The following is a 17,440-nucleotide window of genomic DNA, read 5'->3' as shown; positions in this document are numbered from 1 at the left end:
AATCTTTTTTATTAAATAAAAGTGCCTATTTAGAAGAATTTAGAAATAGCAAAAGAATAAGGCTTAAATACCCCTTTATAGTGCTTGGCAGCCTTCTCTAAGTGGTTCAGAATCACCATATCACCCCCCAACAATTTGGCTTTTCATTTTACCCACCTCGGAAGAATGGAAGAGTTTAATGTTTCCAAATGTAAAATAATGCACTTGGGGAAAAGGAATCCTCAATCTGAGTATTGCATTGGCAGTTCTGTGTTAGCAAAACTTCAGAAGAGAAGGATTTAGGGGTAGTGATTTCTGACAGACTCAAAATGGGTGAGCAGTGTGGTCGGGTGGTAGGAAAAGCAAGTAGGATGCTTGCTAGAGGTATAACAAGCAGGAAGAGGGAAATTGTGATCCCCTTATATAGAGCGCTGGTGAGACCATATTTGAAATACTGTGTTCAGTTCTGGAGACCTCACCTACAAAAAGATATTGACAAAATTGAATGGGTCCAAAGATGGGCTACAAGAATGATGGGAGGTCTTAAGCATAAAACGTATCAGGCAAGACTTAATGAACTCCATCTGTATAGTCTGGAGGACAGAAGGAAAAGGGTTTGAATGATTGAAACATTTAAATATGTTAAAGGGTTAAATAAGGTTCAGGACTCAGGAGGGAAGTGTTTTTAATAGGAAAGTGAACACAAGAACAAGGGGACACAATCTGAAGTTAGTTGGGGGAAAGATCAAAAGCAACATGAGAAAATATTGTTTTACTGAAAGAGTAGTAGATCCTTGGAACAAACTTCCAGCAGACGTGGTTGGTAAATCCACAGTAACTGAATTTAAATATGCCTGGGATAAACATATATCCATCCTAAGATAAAATACAGGAAATAGTATAAGGGCAGACTAGATGGACCATGAGATCTTTTTCTGCCGTCAATCTTCTATGTTTCTATGTTTCTATGAGTCAAACCTGAACTTGGTGAGATTTGAACTGCTAAATTGCAGGGGGCCAAGAGTCTGTAGTATTGCACTCTAGCCACTGTGGCTCATTTAAATCATGTTTTGATATGTTTCCATACTAATTACTTGCCATTGTAGAGCAATTTTTAGTATGTGTTTTTTGTTTTTTTTTAAACCAACCTAAATCTAAATATTAGCAAGACAAAGTGCTGGATTTCCGGAAGCACAGAGAAACTCCACTGCATAACTGGGGGGGGGGGGGGGTGTAATGTACAGAGGGTTTCCTCTTTTAAATTCATAGGAGTACTCATTAGTCAAGATCTCACTGGAAAAATAACACATCCCTGGAGGTTAGTAAGGCTCAACAGAAACTTCATTTCCTTAGAGTCTGCAGAAAAATCAGGTGGAACAATGGCTGGTGACTTCTTTCTATTGTCCCACAATAGAAAGTGTCCTCACTTACTGTATAACAATATGTTATAATAATAATAATTTAATAATAATTTATTAGATATGTAAGCCGCCCCTCTCCGAAGACTCGGGGCGGCTCACAACAATAATAAAAACAATATTATAGTAGAACAAATCTAATATTAAGAAAGCATATAAAACCCTATCATTTAAAAAAACAAAACAAAACCCAAACAACACATTCATACCAAACATAAAACACAATATAAAAAAGCCTGGGGGAAAGGTATCTCAACTCCCCCATGCCTGGTGGTATAAGTGAGTCTTGAGTAGTTTACAAAAGACAGGAAGGGTGGGGGCAGTTCTAATCTCCGGGGGGAGTTGATTCCAGATGGCTGGGGCCACCACAGAGAAGGCTCTTCCCCTGGGGCCCGCCAAATTACATTGTTTAGTCGACGGGACCCGGAGAAGGCCAACTCTGTGGGTCCTAACTGGTCATTGGGATTCGTGCGGCAGAAGGTGGTCCCGGATATATTCTGGTCCAATGCCATGAAGGGCTTTGTAGGTCATAACCAACACTTTGAATTATGACCACAAACTGATCGGCAACCAAAGCATACTGCGGAGTGTTGGTGTAACATGGGGATACTTAGGGAAGCCCATGATTGCTCTCGCAGCTGCATTCTGCACAATGTGAAGTTTCTGAGGTAGCCTCATGTAGAGAGCGTTACAGTAGTCAAGCCTCAAGGTGATGAGGGTATGAGTGACTGTGAGCAGTGACTCCCGGTCCAAATAGGGCCGCAACTGGCACACCAGATGAACCTGGGCAAACGCTCCCCTTACCACAGCTGAAAGATGTTTCTCTAATGTGAGCTGGGGATCGAGGAGGACACCCAAGTTACGGACCCTCTCTGAGGGGGTTAGTGATTCTCCCCCCAGGGTAATGGATGGACAGATGGGATTGTCCTTGGGAGGCAAAACCCACAGCCACTCCCTCTTATCAGGGTTGAGTTTGAGTCTGCTGACACCCATCCAGACCCCAACAGCCTCCAGGCACCAGCACATCACTTCCACTGCTGCACTGACTGGACATGGGGTGGAGATGTAAAGCTGGGTATCATTAACATACTGATGATACCTCACACCATGCCCTCGGATGATCTCACCCAGCGGTTTCATGTAGATATTAAATAGCAGGGGGAGAGGACCGACCCCACAAGGGAGTGACCTAGAGGTCGACCTCTGACCCCCCACTAACACCGATTGTGACTGGCCAGAGAGGTAGGAGAAGAACCACTGAAGGATAGTGTCTCCTACTCTCAACCCCTCCAGTCAGCACAGAAGGATACCATGGTCGATGGTATCGAAATCCACTGAAAGGTCAAGAAGCACCAGGACAGAGGATAAAACTTTGTCCCGGTCCCACCAGAAATCATCCATCAGCATGACCAAAGCAGTTTCCAGGCTGTAGCTGGAACTGAACCCTGACTGCTGAGGGCCTAGATAATTGGCTTCTTCCAAGGACCACTGGAGCGATACCACCTTACTTACCACTTCCCTACTGACCATGACAATGGCAACACATCTAAGCCCCTTAGTCTCAGACCACAGCTCAATTGCTCTGATAGAAATATCATGTTCGAGTGCGTCCCCCCCCCCCCTCGTGAGTCAGACCTTGTACTACTTGAGTCAAGTCCATGGCTGTCATGGTGGCCATGAACTCCTGCGCTAATCCAGAGGATTCACCTAGTGACGGCAGGTTAAAGTCCCCCAAGACAATGAGTCTGGGGAACTCCACTGCCAACCCGGCTACCTCCTCGAGCAGCATAGGCAGGGCTGTTGACACACAGCTGGGAGGCAGGTACATGAACAACAAGCCCACCTGAACCCCTAGATCCAATTTCACAAGCAGTGACTCACAACCCACAATCTCAGGAGCAGTGAGTCTACGTAGGCAAAAAGTCTCCTTGGCTATAATAGCCACTCCTCCCCCCCTTCCCTGAGGTCACGGCTGGTGCCATACCTGAAACCTGGCTGGCCAGATTTCAGAGAGAGGAACTCCTCCTTCTGGGCCCAGCCAGGTTTCAGTCACACATACCAGGTTGGCTTCCTCTTCCAGGATTAGGTCCCAGATGAGGAGAGCCTTGTTAACCATCGACCTGGCATTGAGTAGCAGCAGCTTGAGCCCAGGGCCCAGATTACACACGTCACCAGTACCCCGAGATGAGTTCATGGGACTGGAACAAGGAATCGCTTTCAAGCAGTGTTCCCTTCTTCCCCCAGAACAGCTTGCCCCATGACTCTCGCCATATCTGCCTCTCCCCAGCAATACCGGAATCTTCTGGCCCTCCACCACCCCAGGGGTATGGTCCCCCATCCCCCCTGCCTCTCTGTCACCAACTAAGCCATATAACTCATCCATATTGTATCCATTCACTCCATAATCATCTGTACAGTACATATAACCTCAGTCATTCCAATAACCATTCATTCCATAGTCATTCATTCCAGGCATACAATCCCATTCATTCCAAATATTACAGGTACCCATCAATAACGCCTCCCCCCCAATAATTTAGCTAAAAAACAGTAAGAACAATAAAAGCATTAAAACAAAATAACAAATACTGTATAGGGAAAATCAGTTAGTCAGCAGTTCTTAAAAGCATTTAGCAGTTCTTAACAGTCAGCAGCTTACTCATCACCAGCTCAAGGTTGACTTAGCCTTCCATCCTTCCGAGGTGGGTAAAATGAGGACCCGGATTGTGGGGGCAATATGCTGGCTCTGTTAAAAAGTGCTATTGCTAACATGTTGTAAGCCGCCCTGAGTCTAAAGAGAAGGGCGACATAAAAATTGAATAAAATAAATAAATAAATAAATAAATAAGATGACGCCAGGCCCTAAGCTGGCTGCATTCTACAAAGGTCTAACGTAAGTGTCCGAGTCTCTAGGTACAGTGGTCTCTTTAATGCCGGGCGCTGCCGCCCGCAAATATCCCCAGATCTTATCTGTGTACCGCTTTATATGTAGCACCTTATAAGTCATTACCAACACTTTGAATTGTGTCCAGAAACCAATCAGCAGCCAATGCAGTCCAGGGAGTAATGCCATCACTATGTTGAACAAATAATTCCCTCAACATTGTCAAACTGTTTACTAAATCTGCACTGCTATTAATCTTTTCATCATTCCTATCACCCGTCTCCAGGGATGGGTTGCTACCGGTACGGTAGGCAACTGTGCACCAGTAGCAGCTGCCAGACTGCACAATTTGCGCATGACCGTTCCAGTACCAGTCCTTCAAGTGCCGCCATCTTTTTTCTTTAATTTTTGGTGATTTTTTGCTTCCTGCGCATGGGCAAAAGCAAAACGTTGTGAGGGGATCCTCGTGCACATGAAATTTCGGCAGTTTTTTGCTTCTGCGAAAATGTTTTTGAAATCGCTAAAATCTTGCATGCACGCACGTCGCCTCACAACATTTCAGTGCGCCTTTGTATGCGTGGAAGCAATATCACACTGGAATGTGCATGTGCACACATAGTGCATACATGCACACAAGACAACACAAGTTGTGCGCACAGCGCACTGGTAGCAGGATGTAAGAGCAATCCATCCCTGGCCCTCTTTTCCCACTTATCACTGCATGATTATAACTATAACTGAATAAACAATCTCTCACTGTTAACCCATATTCTGTAAAAGACCTTGGAATACTAATATCGAATGACCTACGTGCTAAAGCCCACTGCAACAATATCGCCAAAAAAGCTTCAAGAGTTGTTAACCTGATCCTACGCAGCTTCTGCTCAGGCAATCTCACACTACTCACAAGAGCCTACAGACCCATACTAGACTACTGCTCATCTGTCTGGAACCCATACCACATCTCAGACATCAACACCCTTGAAAATGTCCAAAGATATTTCACCAGAAGAGCCCTTCACTCCTCCACTCAAAACAAAATATCCTATGAAAATAGACTAACAATCCTGGGCTTAGAAATCCTAGAACTATGGCGCCTAAAACACGATTTGATTTGAGTATCGCCCACAAGATCATATGCTGCAACGTCCTACCGGTCAATGACTACTTCAGCTTCAACCGCAATAACACAAGAGCACGCAACAGATTCAAACTTAATAAGAACCGCTCCAAACTTGACTGTAAAAAATATGATTTCAACAATCGAGTTATCGAAGCATGGAACTCACTACCGGACTCAATTGTGTCAACCCCTAACCCCCAACACTTCTCCCTTAGACTCTCCACGATTGACCTCTCCAGGTTCCTAAGAGGCCAGTAAGGGGCGTACATAAGTGCACTGGTGTGCCTTTCGTCCCCTGTCTGTTAAGTCTGTATAAGAAAAATACTGAAAAAATGCTGTCTCCGGGCAGAGAATGTAAATATACCAAGGTCGCGTCTGATTGGTTAAGACACATGACAGTTCCTTTTAGGCGCGAGCCTCAAAGAGTATAAATAGAGCTGTTTTTGACACTGACAGCTCAGACGCGTTCCCCGCTGAGTCACTTGCAAAAAGAGCTAATAAAGGAACCGTCTTTCAAAGTGCTTGTCTGGTCTGCTTCATTTCACTGGCGACGAAGAACCGAAGAATCCACGTGTCAAGAATGAATAACCTCCAGATCGGCCGGGCTCCCGACTACTTCGATCCCGAGAAATCATCATGGGACGCCTACTGTCCAATTGTCTTTTCTTTCTTTCTCCTATCTTATATATTCTTTTCCTTTCTTATATCCTCTCCTCTAAGTTCACTTTCACCCTCATTTATATTATCACATGTCTATTTTTCTTCCTATGTATTTGTGTATTGGACAAATGAATAAAATAAAAAAAAATAACTTGTTTCCTCACGATTTATATTGTTTCCTAATATAATTTAATTGCTTATTTGTATTCTATGACTATCATTAAATGATGTACCTTACGATCCTGGTGAATGTATCTTTTTTTAAATGTACACTGAGAGCATATTACTCTCCAGGTTATTTATCGGACTGTCTCTTGCCTCGTGAATCCCAGAGACCGGTCAGGTCCCACAGAATTGACCTTCTCCAGGTCCTGTTGGCTAAGCAATGTCACCTGGCGGGACCTAAGGGTAGAGCCTACTCTGTGGCAGCTCCGACCCTTTGGAATCAACTCCCCCCAGAGATTCATACCGCCTCCACATCCTGGCCTTTTGTAAGGTTTTAAAAACTCATCTTTGCTAGCTCGGGGCCTTTGAGCATCAACACACTGCTCCGGCCTTATGTATAATTGTGATGGAATGAATGATGGATGGTTGTTTTTTTAATAACTGGGGGTTTTAGATTAAATTTAGATGTGTTTTAACATTTGAATTTCTTACATGTTCCATTTGTATTTATTCTTGTTTTGTAAGCCGCCTTGAGTCTTTGGAGAAGGGCAGCCTAGAAAGATAGATAGATAGATAGATAGATAGATAGATAGGTAGGTAGGTAGGTAGGTAGGTAGGCAGGTAGGCAGGTAGAGAGAGAGAGGAGAGAGAGAACAACAAACAGTGAGATAGAAAGAGAGGGAGAGAGAAAGAGAGAACAAGAGAGAGAGAAAGAGGGGGGAGAGAGAGAACAAGAGAGAGAAAGAGGGGGAGAGAGAAAGAAAGAGAGAGAGAGAGCAACAGACAGTGAGATAGAAAGAAGGAGAGGGAGACAGAAAGAGAGAGTGAGAGAGAGAGAAAGAGGGAGAGAGAGGGAGAGAGAGAGCAACATAAAGCGAGATAGAAAGAAAGAGAGAGGGAGAGAAAGTGAGAAAAAGAGAGAGAGAGAAGAGAGGAAGGAAGAGAGAGAGAAAGCAAGAGAGAGAGAAGAGAGGAAGGAAGAGAGAGAGAGAGAAATGAAAGAAAAAAGGGGAGAAAAAAAGAGAAATGAGAAAATGATTGAGGCAGAGAATGAGAGGACAGAGAGAAAAACAGAGAGAGAAGTGACTCTTGATTTAAAGCATATGGTAAAAAGCACTTAAATAATAACAGAGAAAAAAACCCCAGCCCTCACCTGTTTTTGGAAATGGTTCAAGAGTTCACACACAAACACACACACATATACACAAGGGGGGAGGACACAGGGATGGAAAAAGAGAGGTGAGAGAGGGAAGGAATGAGAGAAAAAGGGAGGAAGAGGGAGAAATGAGAAACAAATGAGACAGAATAGAGGGAGAGACAGGAGAGGTACCCAGAAATGAGAACAGCAGTAGAAATTTGAGGAGGAATGATTGATTATTAAATATGGATTGACTATGGAATATTGGTAAAAGATATGTTTAGGTGTTGCTTAATATTAGGAGGTATTAATTTTAAAAATTGGATTAGAATTTTAGAACTATATAGAATTACATAGGTAAAATTAATGGAAGATGCATATGATAAATAAGGGGTTTATGATATGTACTGTATGGTTTTATGAGTTTGCATTATGAATTTAAAATATACTTGGAAATGTAGAAGATTGATGAAAGTTAATAATAGTAAATGCTAAGTGCCTGAAAATTAATTGAGCTTTGAAATATTGAATGAAATTATAGAAAAGTATAATTTATGGAAATATATTAATTGATGCATTGGTGTTCAGGTAGATTTTCATAGTATTACTGGATTACTATAATATTATGATAAATATTTAAGAAATGAAGATTTTAAAGCATGGATTTATTAATAGTTGTGTTTTTGATTTTGCTGGTTGTTTTAGTTTTAATAGTAATAGATTTTGGTTTTGTTTTATTATTAATTTCTTTTAATAAAAAAGAAGAGAATTCTTTTTCCTATTTATTTACTTACTTACTTACTTACTTACTTACTTACTTACTTACTTACTTACTTACGTACTTACTTACTTACTTACCTACTTACTTTGTTTATTTATTTATACTTCTATGCCGTCCAGTCCCGTAGGGACTGCCGCTCAGACACTATGCTTTTCCACACACACCGAAAAAAAATTAGAGGGAACATTGCTGGATGATACTGTAAAATCTGCATTCGCACCCCACTTCTGGGAGAAGGATATCACAAAATCTCCATTCCCACCCTGTTAGATTCGAAATAAGTTGCAAGACACGTGGTTGCCGGATTCTTCTTTATTAGGAATCGGCTTGTGTGTAACAGAACGTGCAACAAAGTATACAATTGTAATTCGCGGTTTAAAAAAAGTGCACGGCTATGGTTTCACTTTTTAAAGGATTTTTTCCTGTAGGCGTGGCTTTAACAGCCGCTTGAATTTCCCGGCTGCAGTTTAGCCAATCCGCAGCCAGTATGTAAATGATGCAGATTATCATAATGCATTAGCATAACATATTTATATATAGTGTTCCCTCACTTTTTACGGGGGATGCATTTCGAGACCGTCTGCAAAAGTCGAATTTTCACGAAGTAGAGATGCGCAAGTAAATACACTATTTTTGGCTATGAACAGTATCACAAGCCTTCCATTAACACTTTAAACCTCCAAATTACAATTTCCCATTCCCTTAGCAACCATTTAGATTATTACTCACCATGTTTATTTGTTAAAGTTTATTAAAAAAAATATTTCTTAAAGGTGGACGAAAGTTTGGTGATAACATATGATGTCATCGGGCGGGCAAAACTGTGGTATAGGGGAAAAACAGTGAAGTATTTTTTAATTAATATTTTTGAAAAACCGTGGTATAGACTTTTAGTGAAGTTTGAACCCGCAAAAATCAAGGGAACACTGTATTGAATATTTACATAGGTACACAACACACCCCACTCTGGGGCCAATCAGCCGCCCCGAGTCTTCGGAGAGGGGCGGCATACAAATCTAAGTAATAAATAAATAAATAAAGATATTTGCTGGTTCTCCAAATTACTCAAAATTTCCCCTACCAGTTCTCCAGAACCTGTCACAACATGCTAGTTTTCACCCGTTTTAAGTGCATGGCCAAGCGCTTATTTCAGAGTTCAAAAGAATATAAGACAGGGTCTTATTTTGGGGAAAACACGGTATCTATTACCTAAGCATGAATTTCCAGCAAAAAAAAAATGTAAATCATAAGTGTGTCCACATGGCCCTCAGGAGATCATTTTAACTTCGAATATTTACTGTCTATTTATAATACATGTCCTTGACATTTCAGACAGGTGGGCTGCCAACCTTTGCTTAAAAACCTCCAGTCATGACGCACCTACAGTTTCTGAGGGCAAGCTGTTCCACTGGGTAATTGTTCTATTATGTTCTTACTAATGTTCTCCCTAATTCCAGGTTGCTTTCTCCTAGATTAGTTTCCATTATTTCTTGCCTTGTCTTCTGGTGCTTTTGAAATTAAACTGACCCCCCCTCCAAAATACTAATCAATCCATAATTAAACCCACATTCTAAGATGGTGATAATCTAATAATTCATGTCCTAACCAAAGACTTAATAATTATTTAGGTAATGTCAAAAAATATAGGTTTCTAGCAGGAAATCCAAACACTAATTGAAGTGTTTGGATTCGAAAAATTCAAAATGTTCGAATATCGAAGGAGTCCTTCAGATATTGCTCCAAGGGCTCCAATCACCATGGCATAACAAATTTATTTTTCCATATGCATTATTATTTAAACTTGTATGCAACCCAACTCGCAATGACTCTGGGCAGTAGGTTTTTATTGCATGTTATTGTATTTATACTGTTTTTAAATTGTACGCCGCCCACAGTCCGGAAGAGAGAGAGTCTCACTCCAAAGGTAGTAAAACGTTAAAATTAAATGTGTTCTTTTTTCGATTTGATTAATAAATATAGTTGTTATGGTCCTTTTTCTAAGGCAGACCTTCTCTTTACACACCTAAGTTACTTGTTTTAGATTAATCGCTGCCTCAAGTATAGGGGGGAAATATTTTACGCGGGCCAACAGAATTTAAGCATAAGTGCGATTAATTTGCAAACGAAGTCGCAAACTAGGCATTGTTCCAGTACCAGGCTCCTATTGGTCCATAGAAACGCCAATAAGCGCTCTTAAATCTCACCAATCCCAAGAATGGCGCCTTCGTTTACGCAGAAACTAGGGTTTTTTTAATGTGTTTTTTTAATGTTCTAGCGTTGTCTCTATTGGCTGGGTAAAGTCCCTTCTGTCTTTCGTTCGGCTATTGTCCTCAGCAAGGATTGGTCAAGCTTCCAGGCTTCTTTCGTTGATTGGTGAAATGAGTTTTGGCGGGCTGAACCGTGTTTTTTGAACCTCGATTTAGCTGGAAGTTGTCTTGGCTCCTGACTCTCGGACGGAAAGTGCGGGAGCGGTTGGTCCGGGGAACGGTTGGCGGGAAGAGTGGCGGCTCTTATCGTCGCAAACCTTAAGACTGTTCCCTCACTGGCTCAGCCAGTCTGATATTTTGAGGCGCTTTTCTGCCTTGGTTTGACTTTTTTTGCAGAAACCATATTTTCCCGCCCGTTTTTCTTCCCGCTTCTGCGGCCGCAATGGAGATCAACAGCTCCCCGCTCAAGGTAAGCCCTTCGGTCTACTTTGGCCTCCCCTCCTTTCTCCTCTCATGGTGTCCCCACACAATTTAAAAGGCATTCCTTTCTGAGGCGATTCTCCCCCGTTTATTTATTTATTTAATTGTCGAACAAGTATAGTATTATAGTACATATTAACATAACGTAACATAACATAAGTAGAACGTAGTAATAGAAAGGATAATAAGACAATAGGACAGGGACATTAGGCACAAAAGTGCACTTATGCACGCCTCTCACAAGATCTCTTAGAAAAGGGGAGAGGTCAATTGTTGATAATGAAGGGTTGAAGATTTTGGGGTTGGGGGAAGCAACAACAGAGTCAGGTAATGAGTCCCAGCCAGTGACCACTCTATTGTTGAAATTGGATTTTCTGCAGTCAAGTTTGGAGCGATTTACATTCAGTTTGTATCTATTACTTGCTCTTGCGTTGTTGTTAAAGGTGAAGTAGTCACTGACCGAGTGCAGAGATGGTAAATTTTCTAGATTTAGTATTTGAAGTCTGGAGGAGTAGGGTAATTTGTTATGTGAGGAGGAGTAAAGGATTCTTCTTGTGAAGTATTTCTGGACTCCTTCGATTGTATTAATATCTGATATGCAGTGTGAATTCCACACAGGTGAGCTATATTCTAGAATAGGTTTGAAGAATGTAATCAGTGTTTCTAGAGAAGAAGCTATGTAAGATTAGGTTTACAATTCTTAATGCTTTAATGGCAGTGCTGTTACAGTGGGCTCTAGCACTTAGGTCATTGGAAATGAGTACTCCAAGGTCTTTTGTTTTGATTTACTTGACTGGCATTGGTTAATTCCCTTGAGCCATACTGAGATTATGTCTCCCATCGTCTATAACCCAGGTGAATGACTGATGGACATATCAGGTTGACTTAAGGGATGATAACCTCCTGAATGTTATAAGTTGGATCCAGGTCATCGTGTCAGGGTCATATCTGTTGAAATAAAAAAGTTAAAGAGACTGTTTTCATAAACTATAGTTAATGACTGCGATGAAGGGAGGTTGAGTTAACAAGGGCTTATATTGAAGAGCAATAACAGCTGGATTTTTGCCCAAATTTATCTGATGTGCCAATTGCACCCTTCCCTAAACAAAGGTACCCTACTTCCTAGTTACTCATGTCTTGGCCACCCTTGCAGGTGGGTTATTGCAGTGCATTCCACATGGACTACACTTAAGATCACTAAGAAATGGACAGTTGGTCCAGAATACACCAGTATGACTATTATGGGTGCACCTTGGTATATTTATGCAACATTTCTGCTAAGCAAGATGCACTAGTTATAGTAGAACTGGGTGCAATTAACCTGATTATGGCTTCCAAAGGAACTACTATTTTTTTCATCATTTCTACTTGCCCCCACATATTTTCTTAGGTCAATTTGAATCTGGTTAAGTTGTTTGCTTTCTGAATATGTATACCTACATTTTATAAGCCTATTTTACAATTGACAAAGTGCATTGTATTACAAAAGATCAGATCAACCTGAGACTGTTAACTCCACCTCTTCTGGAAAGATTTCAAACTTCTGATATTTTTTGAAGGAAACTATTTTTATTCAGTCTCAAGTATGACTTCTAACAGAATCAAGAGCTTTTTTTCTCCCTTTCAGTTCCATTAAAGAAATAGAAATATTTTAAGACAGGTGAATTTCATTCTAGAGTAGGGAATAATTTGACCACAATCAGCTTGCAGAGAGAAAATTTCCAAATGAGAGACAATTAACTTGCCAACTATGCTGCATGGAAGCACAGATAAACTACAAGCATTCTAAATGGACAGGTGTCTTTTAAGGCAGCTAGATGCTGATGATGTAGTTGCAGGATCCAACCTGGGTTTGTCATTGGGCTAAAGGTATTGTAGCTTGACCTTTTAGACTCCTACTGAAGCCCCTAGAGATCCCTGAAGATGGGCTCCAGAATGAGTCTGAAAGCTCAGAATACAAAATCTCTAGTCCCAGTGACTGATCCAGATTGGCTCTTGCAATATTGTCCTGGGACATGTATATACACCTTTATTCTTGATTAGCTTTAGTGTTGCAGTTAATTATTAACTAAATTTGCTGCCTAGGCCACCCTAAGGCTACTCTAGGCATCTTACAACCATTTTAAAAAGCAAAGAAATTATATGGAAAGTTAAACAAAAGAATAATAAGAAAAAATATATATTGATAACTACTAAAAAAGATGGGTAACTGGGAGCAGAGAGCTAGGTCGAAAGATGGAGTATACTGTCAATGTAGCAGCTATCTCCAGAATACAACTCCCTCGCTGGGTATGCAAGCCAATTTATAGAGCCAGAACTTTAGGCTCTTATGAAAGAATAGAAATTTGGAGCTGATCTTATTCTGAAGAGCAGGATGTTTAATCACACACTCTTAAGAATAGCCCTGTTTCCCCTGCATGCATTCCCACATAAAGAGCAAATGGGGATCACTATTGAATCAATCGTATCAGCCCTGAAGGAGGAAGCAGCATAAGATTGCATTTGACTTTTTTATGTGGGCAGTACAGAACACAGAATTGACTTTGCAGTATGTCATTGAACACTTTGATATGAAGCTGCTTTAGTACAATGTTTATTTCCTGTAATACCCAGCCAATTAAGATATTTAATCTGGAACTGACCTCCAGTAACATGTACTTCCTTACTCACTTCAATTTGCTTTGTTCATCCAATATTTAGCTCTGGTATTAATTCTCTATGTATTTCAATCCCACCTGAATTCCTATTAGAAACAGGTGGACACTCAGTGAATTTCTCTTTGTAATTTTTCTTGTTTTATTTCTTTTGAGGATGTTGATGTTAACCCAAAAGCGAAGAAGACGAAGAATGAGAAATCAAAGAAAAGGTTGTCTGTTGAAAGAATCTATCAAAAGAAATCTCAATTGGAGCATATATTGCTTCGACCTGATACATACATTGGATCTGTGGAGCAAGTAACTCAGGTAAAAAAATGTTCTGTTTGGGGCAAAGACAAGTTGCCCTAATTCACAAAGTACTTTGTAATGTGCTATCAAATTATAATTAAAATTTTCTTTGGCAGACTATTTTTTTTTAGCCAAATATCTATATATTGAAAAGCCAAATACCACTCACTCGTGCAGTCTTCAGAACTGTAAAGCCTACAAACATGAAACTTAGCACATATGTTCCTCTTGGCTTCTAGTGCTTGCTAAGAAAGGATGCTTTGAAATGGCCATGAGATCATTAGTATTCTTTATACAGTATTATATTAACATACTCTGATGCTAAGGAGTTAAACATTCTACTCCCCCTCCCCACCTGAAAAGAACTGTTCCAACTACCAGTTGCCTTATATTAACACACTCTGATGCTACTCCTTCGCCAAACTGGATGTGGCCAGTGTATGACTCATGCAGGTTGGTAGTTTGGACATTCTATTCCCCCTCCCCACTTGAAAAGAACTCTTACAACTGCCAGTTGTTTTATATTAACACGCTCTGGTGCTAAGGAGTTACACATTCTACATAAATTTTTAAGCTTTAACTGTCAATTTATCAAGCTCAATCACATAATTTCGTAGCAAAACATAGGTATCCAGCTACTAGTTTATAATAGTTTTTATATAGAAAATACATTACAAATCGCTAATGTGAATGAATTGGCTGTAAATTTATGAAAACTTAAAAAGTGGGGGTATTCATCTGGTTAGCATCCTTAGTCTGTTCAACTTCAGCACATTATTTTATCCCCTGGTTAGGGCTGAAAAAGCCTTTTTCAGAAAGAGTGGAAAAAACCTGCAATGACTTAGGGCAGGAAAAGGAAGTAGGAAGGGAGTAGGAATAAAAATAAATGCTGCAAGCCAGAAAGATTGTTAGTACGGTGTTAGGTCTGAGAAAGCCTTTTTCAGAGGGAGTAGGAATGACACCAAGCCTGCAAAGGGCAGGGAAAAAACTTTGGAGGGAGTAGGTAGCTGGGAAGATCATTAGCACCTAGTTAGGGCTGGGAGGGGGGAAGCTTCGAAAAAGCTGCATTCAGGGTTTAAGACATCCAAATTTTCAGCCTCTTTTAGGGAGGAAAAGGTATGGCTTATACTCTGGAAAAATATGGTAGTACATTAATATAGTATATATTTCAGTTACCTCAAGATTTTGCAGCAGATACAATTACTTTTTTTCTTCTTAGCATATGTGGGTGTTTGATGAAGATGAAGGACTGAATTGCCGGGATGTCACCTTTGTTCCTGGTCTTTATAAAATCTTCGATGAAATATTAGGTATGTTGACATAGATAAAATGTCATAGTGAGGACATCAAGCATTTTATGAAGATGTTTTTTTAGATCCATAGTTGATGAATAATAATATACAAAAGTATTGCAATGAAGTACAGTACAGTATTTTTCAGTGTATAAGATTTTAGAGGAGAAAAACAACGAAAAAGGTATTCTAAACCAAATGGTGTAGCATTATATTGTTTAATAAAATACCAATGTAGCAGAATACTTTTTACAACCATGTACATTTTTTAAAACTATGTACACTTTTTACAAACTTCAAACTTGACAGATTCAAGACTTGTGGACTTCAACTCCCAGAATTCCTTCACCAGTCATGCTAGCTCAGAAATGGGAATTGAAGTCCACAAGCCTTAAACTTGCCAGGTTTGAAGACCCTTGCACTCCCAATCCCTAACTCAGGAGTCTTCAAACTAGACAGCTTTAAAGACAGACCAATGGGGTTCACAAGCAAGGGACATTAATGCGCACATTCTTCCTAGGGCTGCCTTTTTGACTGTTTAAGAATGAGTTATAATGACTCTGAAAATGGAAAGGCTGCTTTTCTACACAATGGAAATAATGAAAAACAAATTAACTGACTACAAGAAGTCTCCAACTTGGGAGGGAGTAAACAGAAACATAGAAGATTGGCAGCAGAAAAAGACCATGGTCCATCTAGTTTGCCCTTATACTATTTCCTGTATTTTATCTTAGGATGGATATGTTTATCCCAAGCATGTTTAACTTAAGTTAATATGGATTTAACAGCCACGTCTGCTGGACGTTTGTTCCAAGCATCTACTACTCTTTCAGTAAAATAATATTTTCTCATGTTACTTCTAATCTTTCCCCCAACTAACCTCAGATTGTGCCCCCTTGTTCTTGTGTTCATTTTCCTATTAAAAACACTTCTCTCCTAAACCTTATTTAACCCTTTCACATATTTAAATGTTTCGATCATGTCCCCCCTTTCCCTTCTGTCCTCCAGACTGTACAGATTGAGTTCATTAAGTCTTTCCTGATAAGTTTTATGCTTAAGACCTTCCACCATTTTTGTAGCCCATCTTTCGACCTGTTCGGTTTTATCAATATCTTTTCGTAGGTGAGGTCTCCAGAACTGAACACAGTACTGTATTCCAAATGTAGTCTCACTAGCGCTCTATACAGCGGGATCACAATCTCCCTCTTCCTACTTGTTGTACCTCTAGCAATGCAGCCAAGCATCCGACTTGCTTTCCCTAGTGCCTGACTGCACTGTCCACCCATTTTGAGACTGTCAGAAATCACTACCCCTAAATCCTTCTCTTTTGAAGTTTTTGCTAACACAGAACTGCCAATACAATACTCAGATTGAGTAACAGCCACTAGTTTCTCAGCAGCCCCTTTGAATTCAAGTAGCAGAAATAGAAAATGGCTTTTACAGTACTAGTTAAGATGGTACTAGTTAAAATGAGTACTGTAGTTAACACATCAACTCCTCACTCATGCACACACACACACACACACACACACACACAAATCCCACCTGCTCTGCCTGCAAGAGCTCAGTGCCCTACACCAAATGCTAATTGCTCTGCGGAACTGAAGAGGCGGCTTTGCCAGGATCAGGGATGAAGGCAGAGGGGGAGTCACGTTGGAGATCCTGGATGATTGAAAAGGTGTATTTTTCCCCCTGGCCTTCCCAAATCGCCGGGCACCGCTGAAAGGAACTGAGCAGAATCTCCTCAGAGCCAAGCCCAGCTCTTGTCACAACAAGCTGGAGTTGCCAAAGAAAAATGTCCCACATGTGGCGCAGTTGGGCGGCGCAGCTCTAATTTTTAAGATCGCGCCTCAGTCGGGTGCAGCTTTTCACAGCGCCAGAAGGGAGAGTGACTGGAATGGACGGCTTTGGGGAAAGGAGTCTCTGGAGAGGGGCGGCATACAAATCAAATAAATAAATAAAAGGACATGCCAAAGGAAAAAAAAGCTACACACACATACACACAAAAAACCCACCTCTTCCTGGCTGGCCGTCCAAAGCACTCTGGAGTGAGGCGTGCAAAAGGGACACGTTTCGCGTGAGGTTTCCGATGTTGGCCTACTAAGCAGGGTGATATTGTGCGACTTCGTGGGGACAAATGGGTTTTGGGCTTGGGAGAAAGTGGGGAACCCCACCTAAAAAATAAACATGAGTCCAGGCAGCTAAAAATATAACATAAAAAACAACCTTGGATGCCCGGTCAAATTGTAGCATACCTTTTGTACATGCTCAGAATTATTTTGAATTCCCGTTATTTCCCTTGTGATGTAAATTCAGCTGAGCTGGGGAGAGCCGTCCACAGCCGCTCGCCCGAGCCGAGCCCGCCACC

The 17,440-nt window shown here is 40.8% G+C and overlaps 1 protein-coding gene across 1 annotated transcript in view; it reads left to right on the top strand.

The window, feature by feature from the left end:
* Positions 1–10,543: 10,543 nt before the first annotated feature.
* TOP2A (DNA topoisomerase II alpha) overlaps positions 10,544–17,440 on the top strand; it is a 63,638-nt gene continuing 56,741 nt past the window's right edge. The window contains exons 1-3 of the mRNA XM_070729661.1: positions 10,544–10,824; positions 13,646–13,798; positions 15,000–15,090. Of these exons, the coding sequence (XP_070585762.1) occupies positions 10,798–10,824; positions 13,646–13,798; positions 15,000–15,090 (271 nt within the window). The 5' untranslated portion in view covers positions 10,544–10,797. The remainder of the gene's footprint in view (positions 10,825–13,645; positions 13,799–14,999; positions 15,091–17,440) is intronic.

The sequence above is a fragment of the Erythrolamprus reginae genome, chromosome Z (assembly GCF_031021105.1).
Source record: "Erythrolamprus reginae isolate rEryReg1 chromosome Z, rEryReg1.hap1, whole genome shotgun sequence".
Classification (NCBI taxonomy): Eukaryota; Metazoa; Chordata; class Lepidosauria; order Squamata; family Dipsadidae; genus Erythrolamprus; species Erythrolamprus reginae.
Note: the sequence above shows the minus strand (reverse complement) of the source record. Positions and strands in the feature narration are given on the sequence as shown.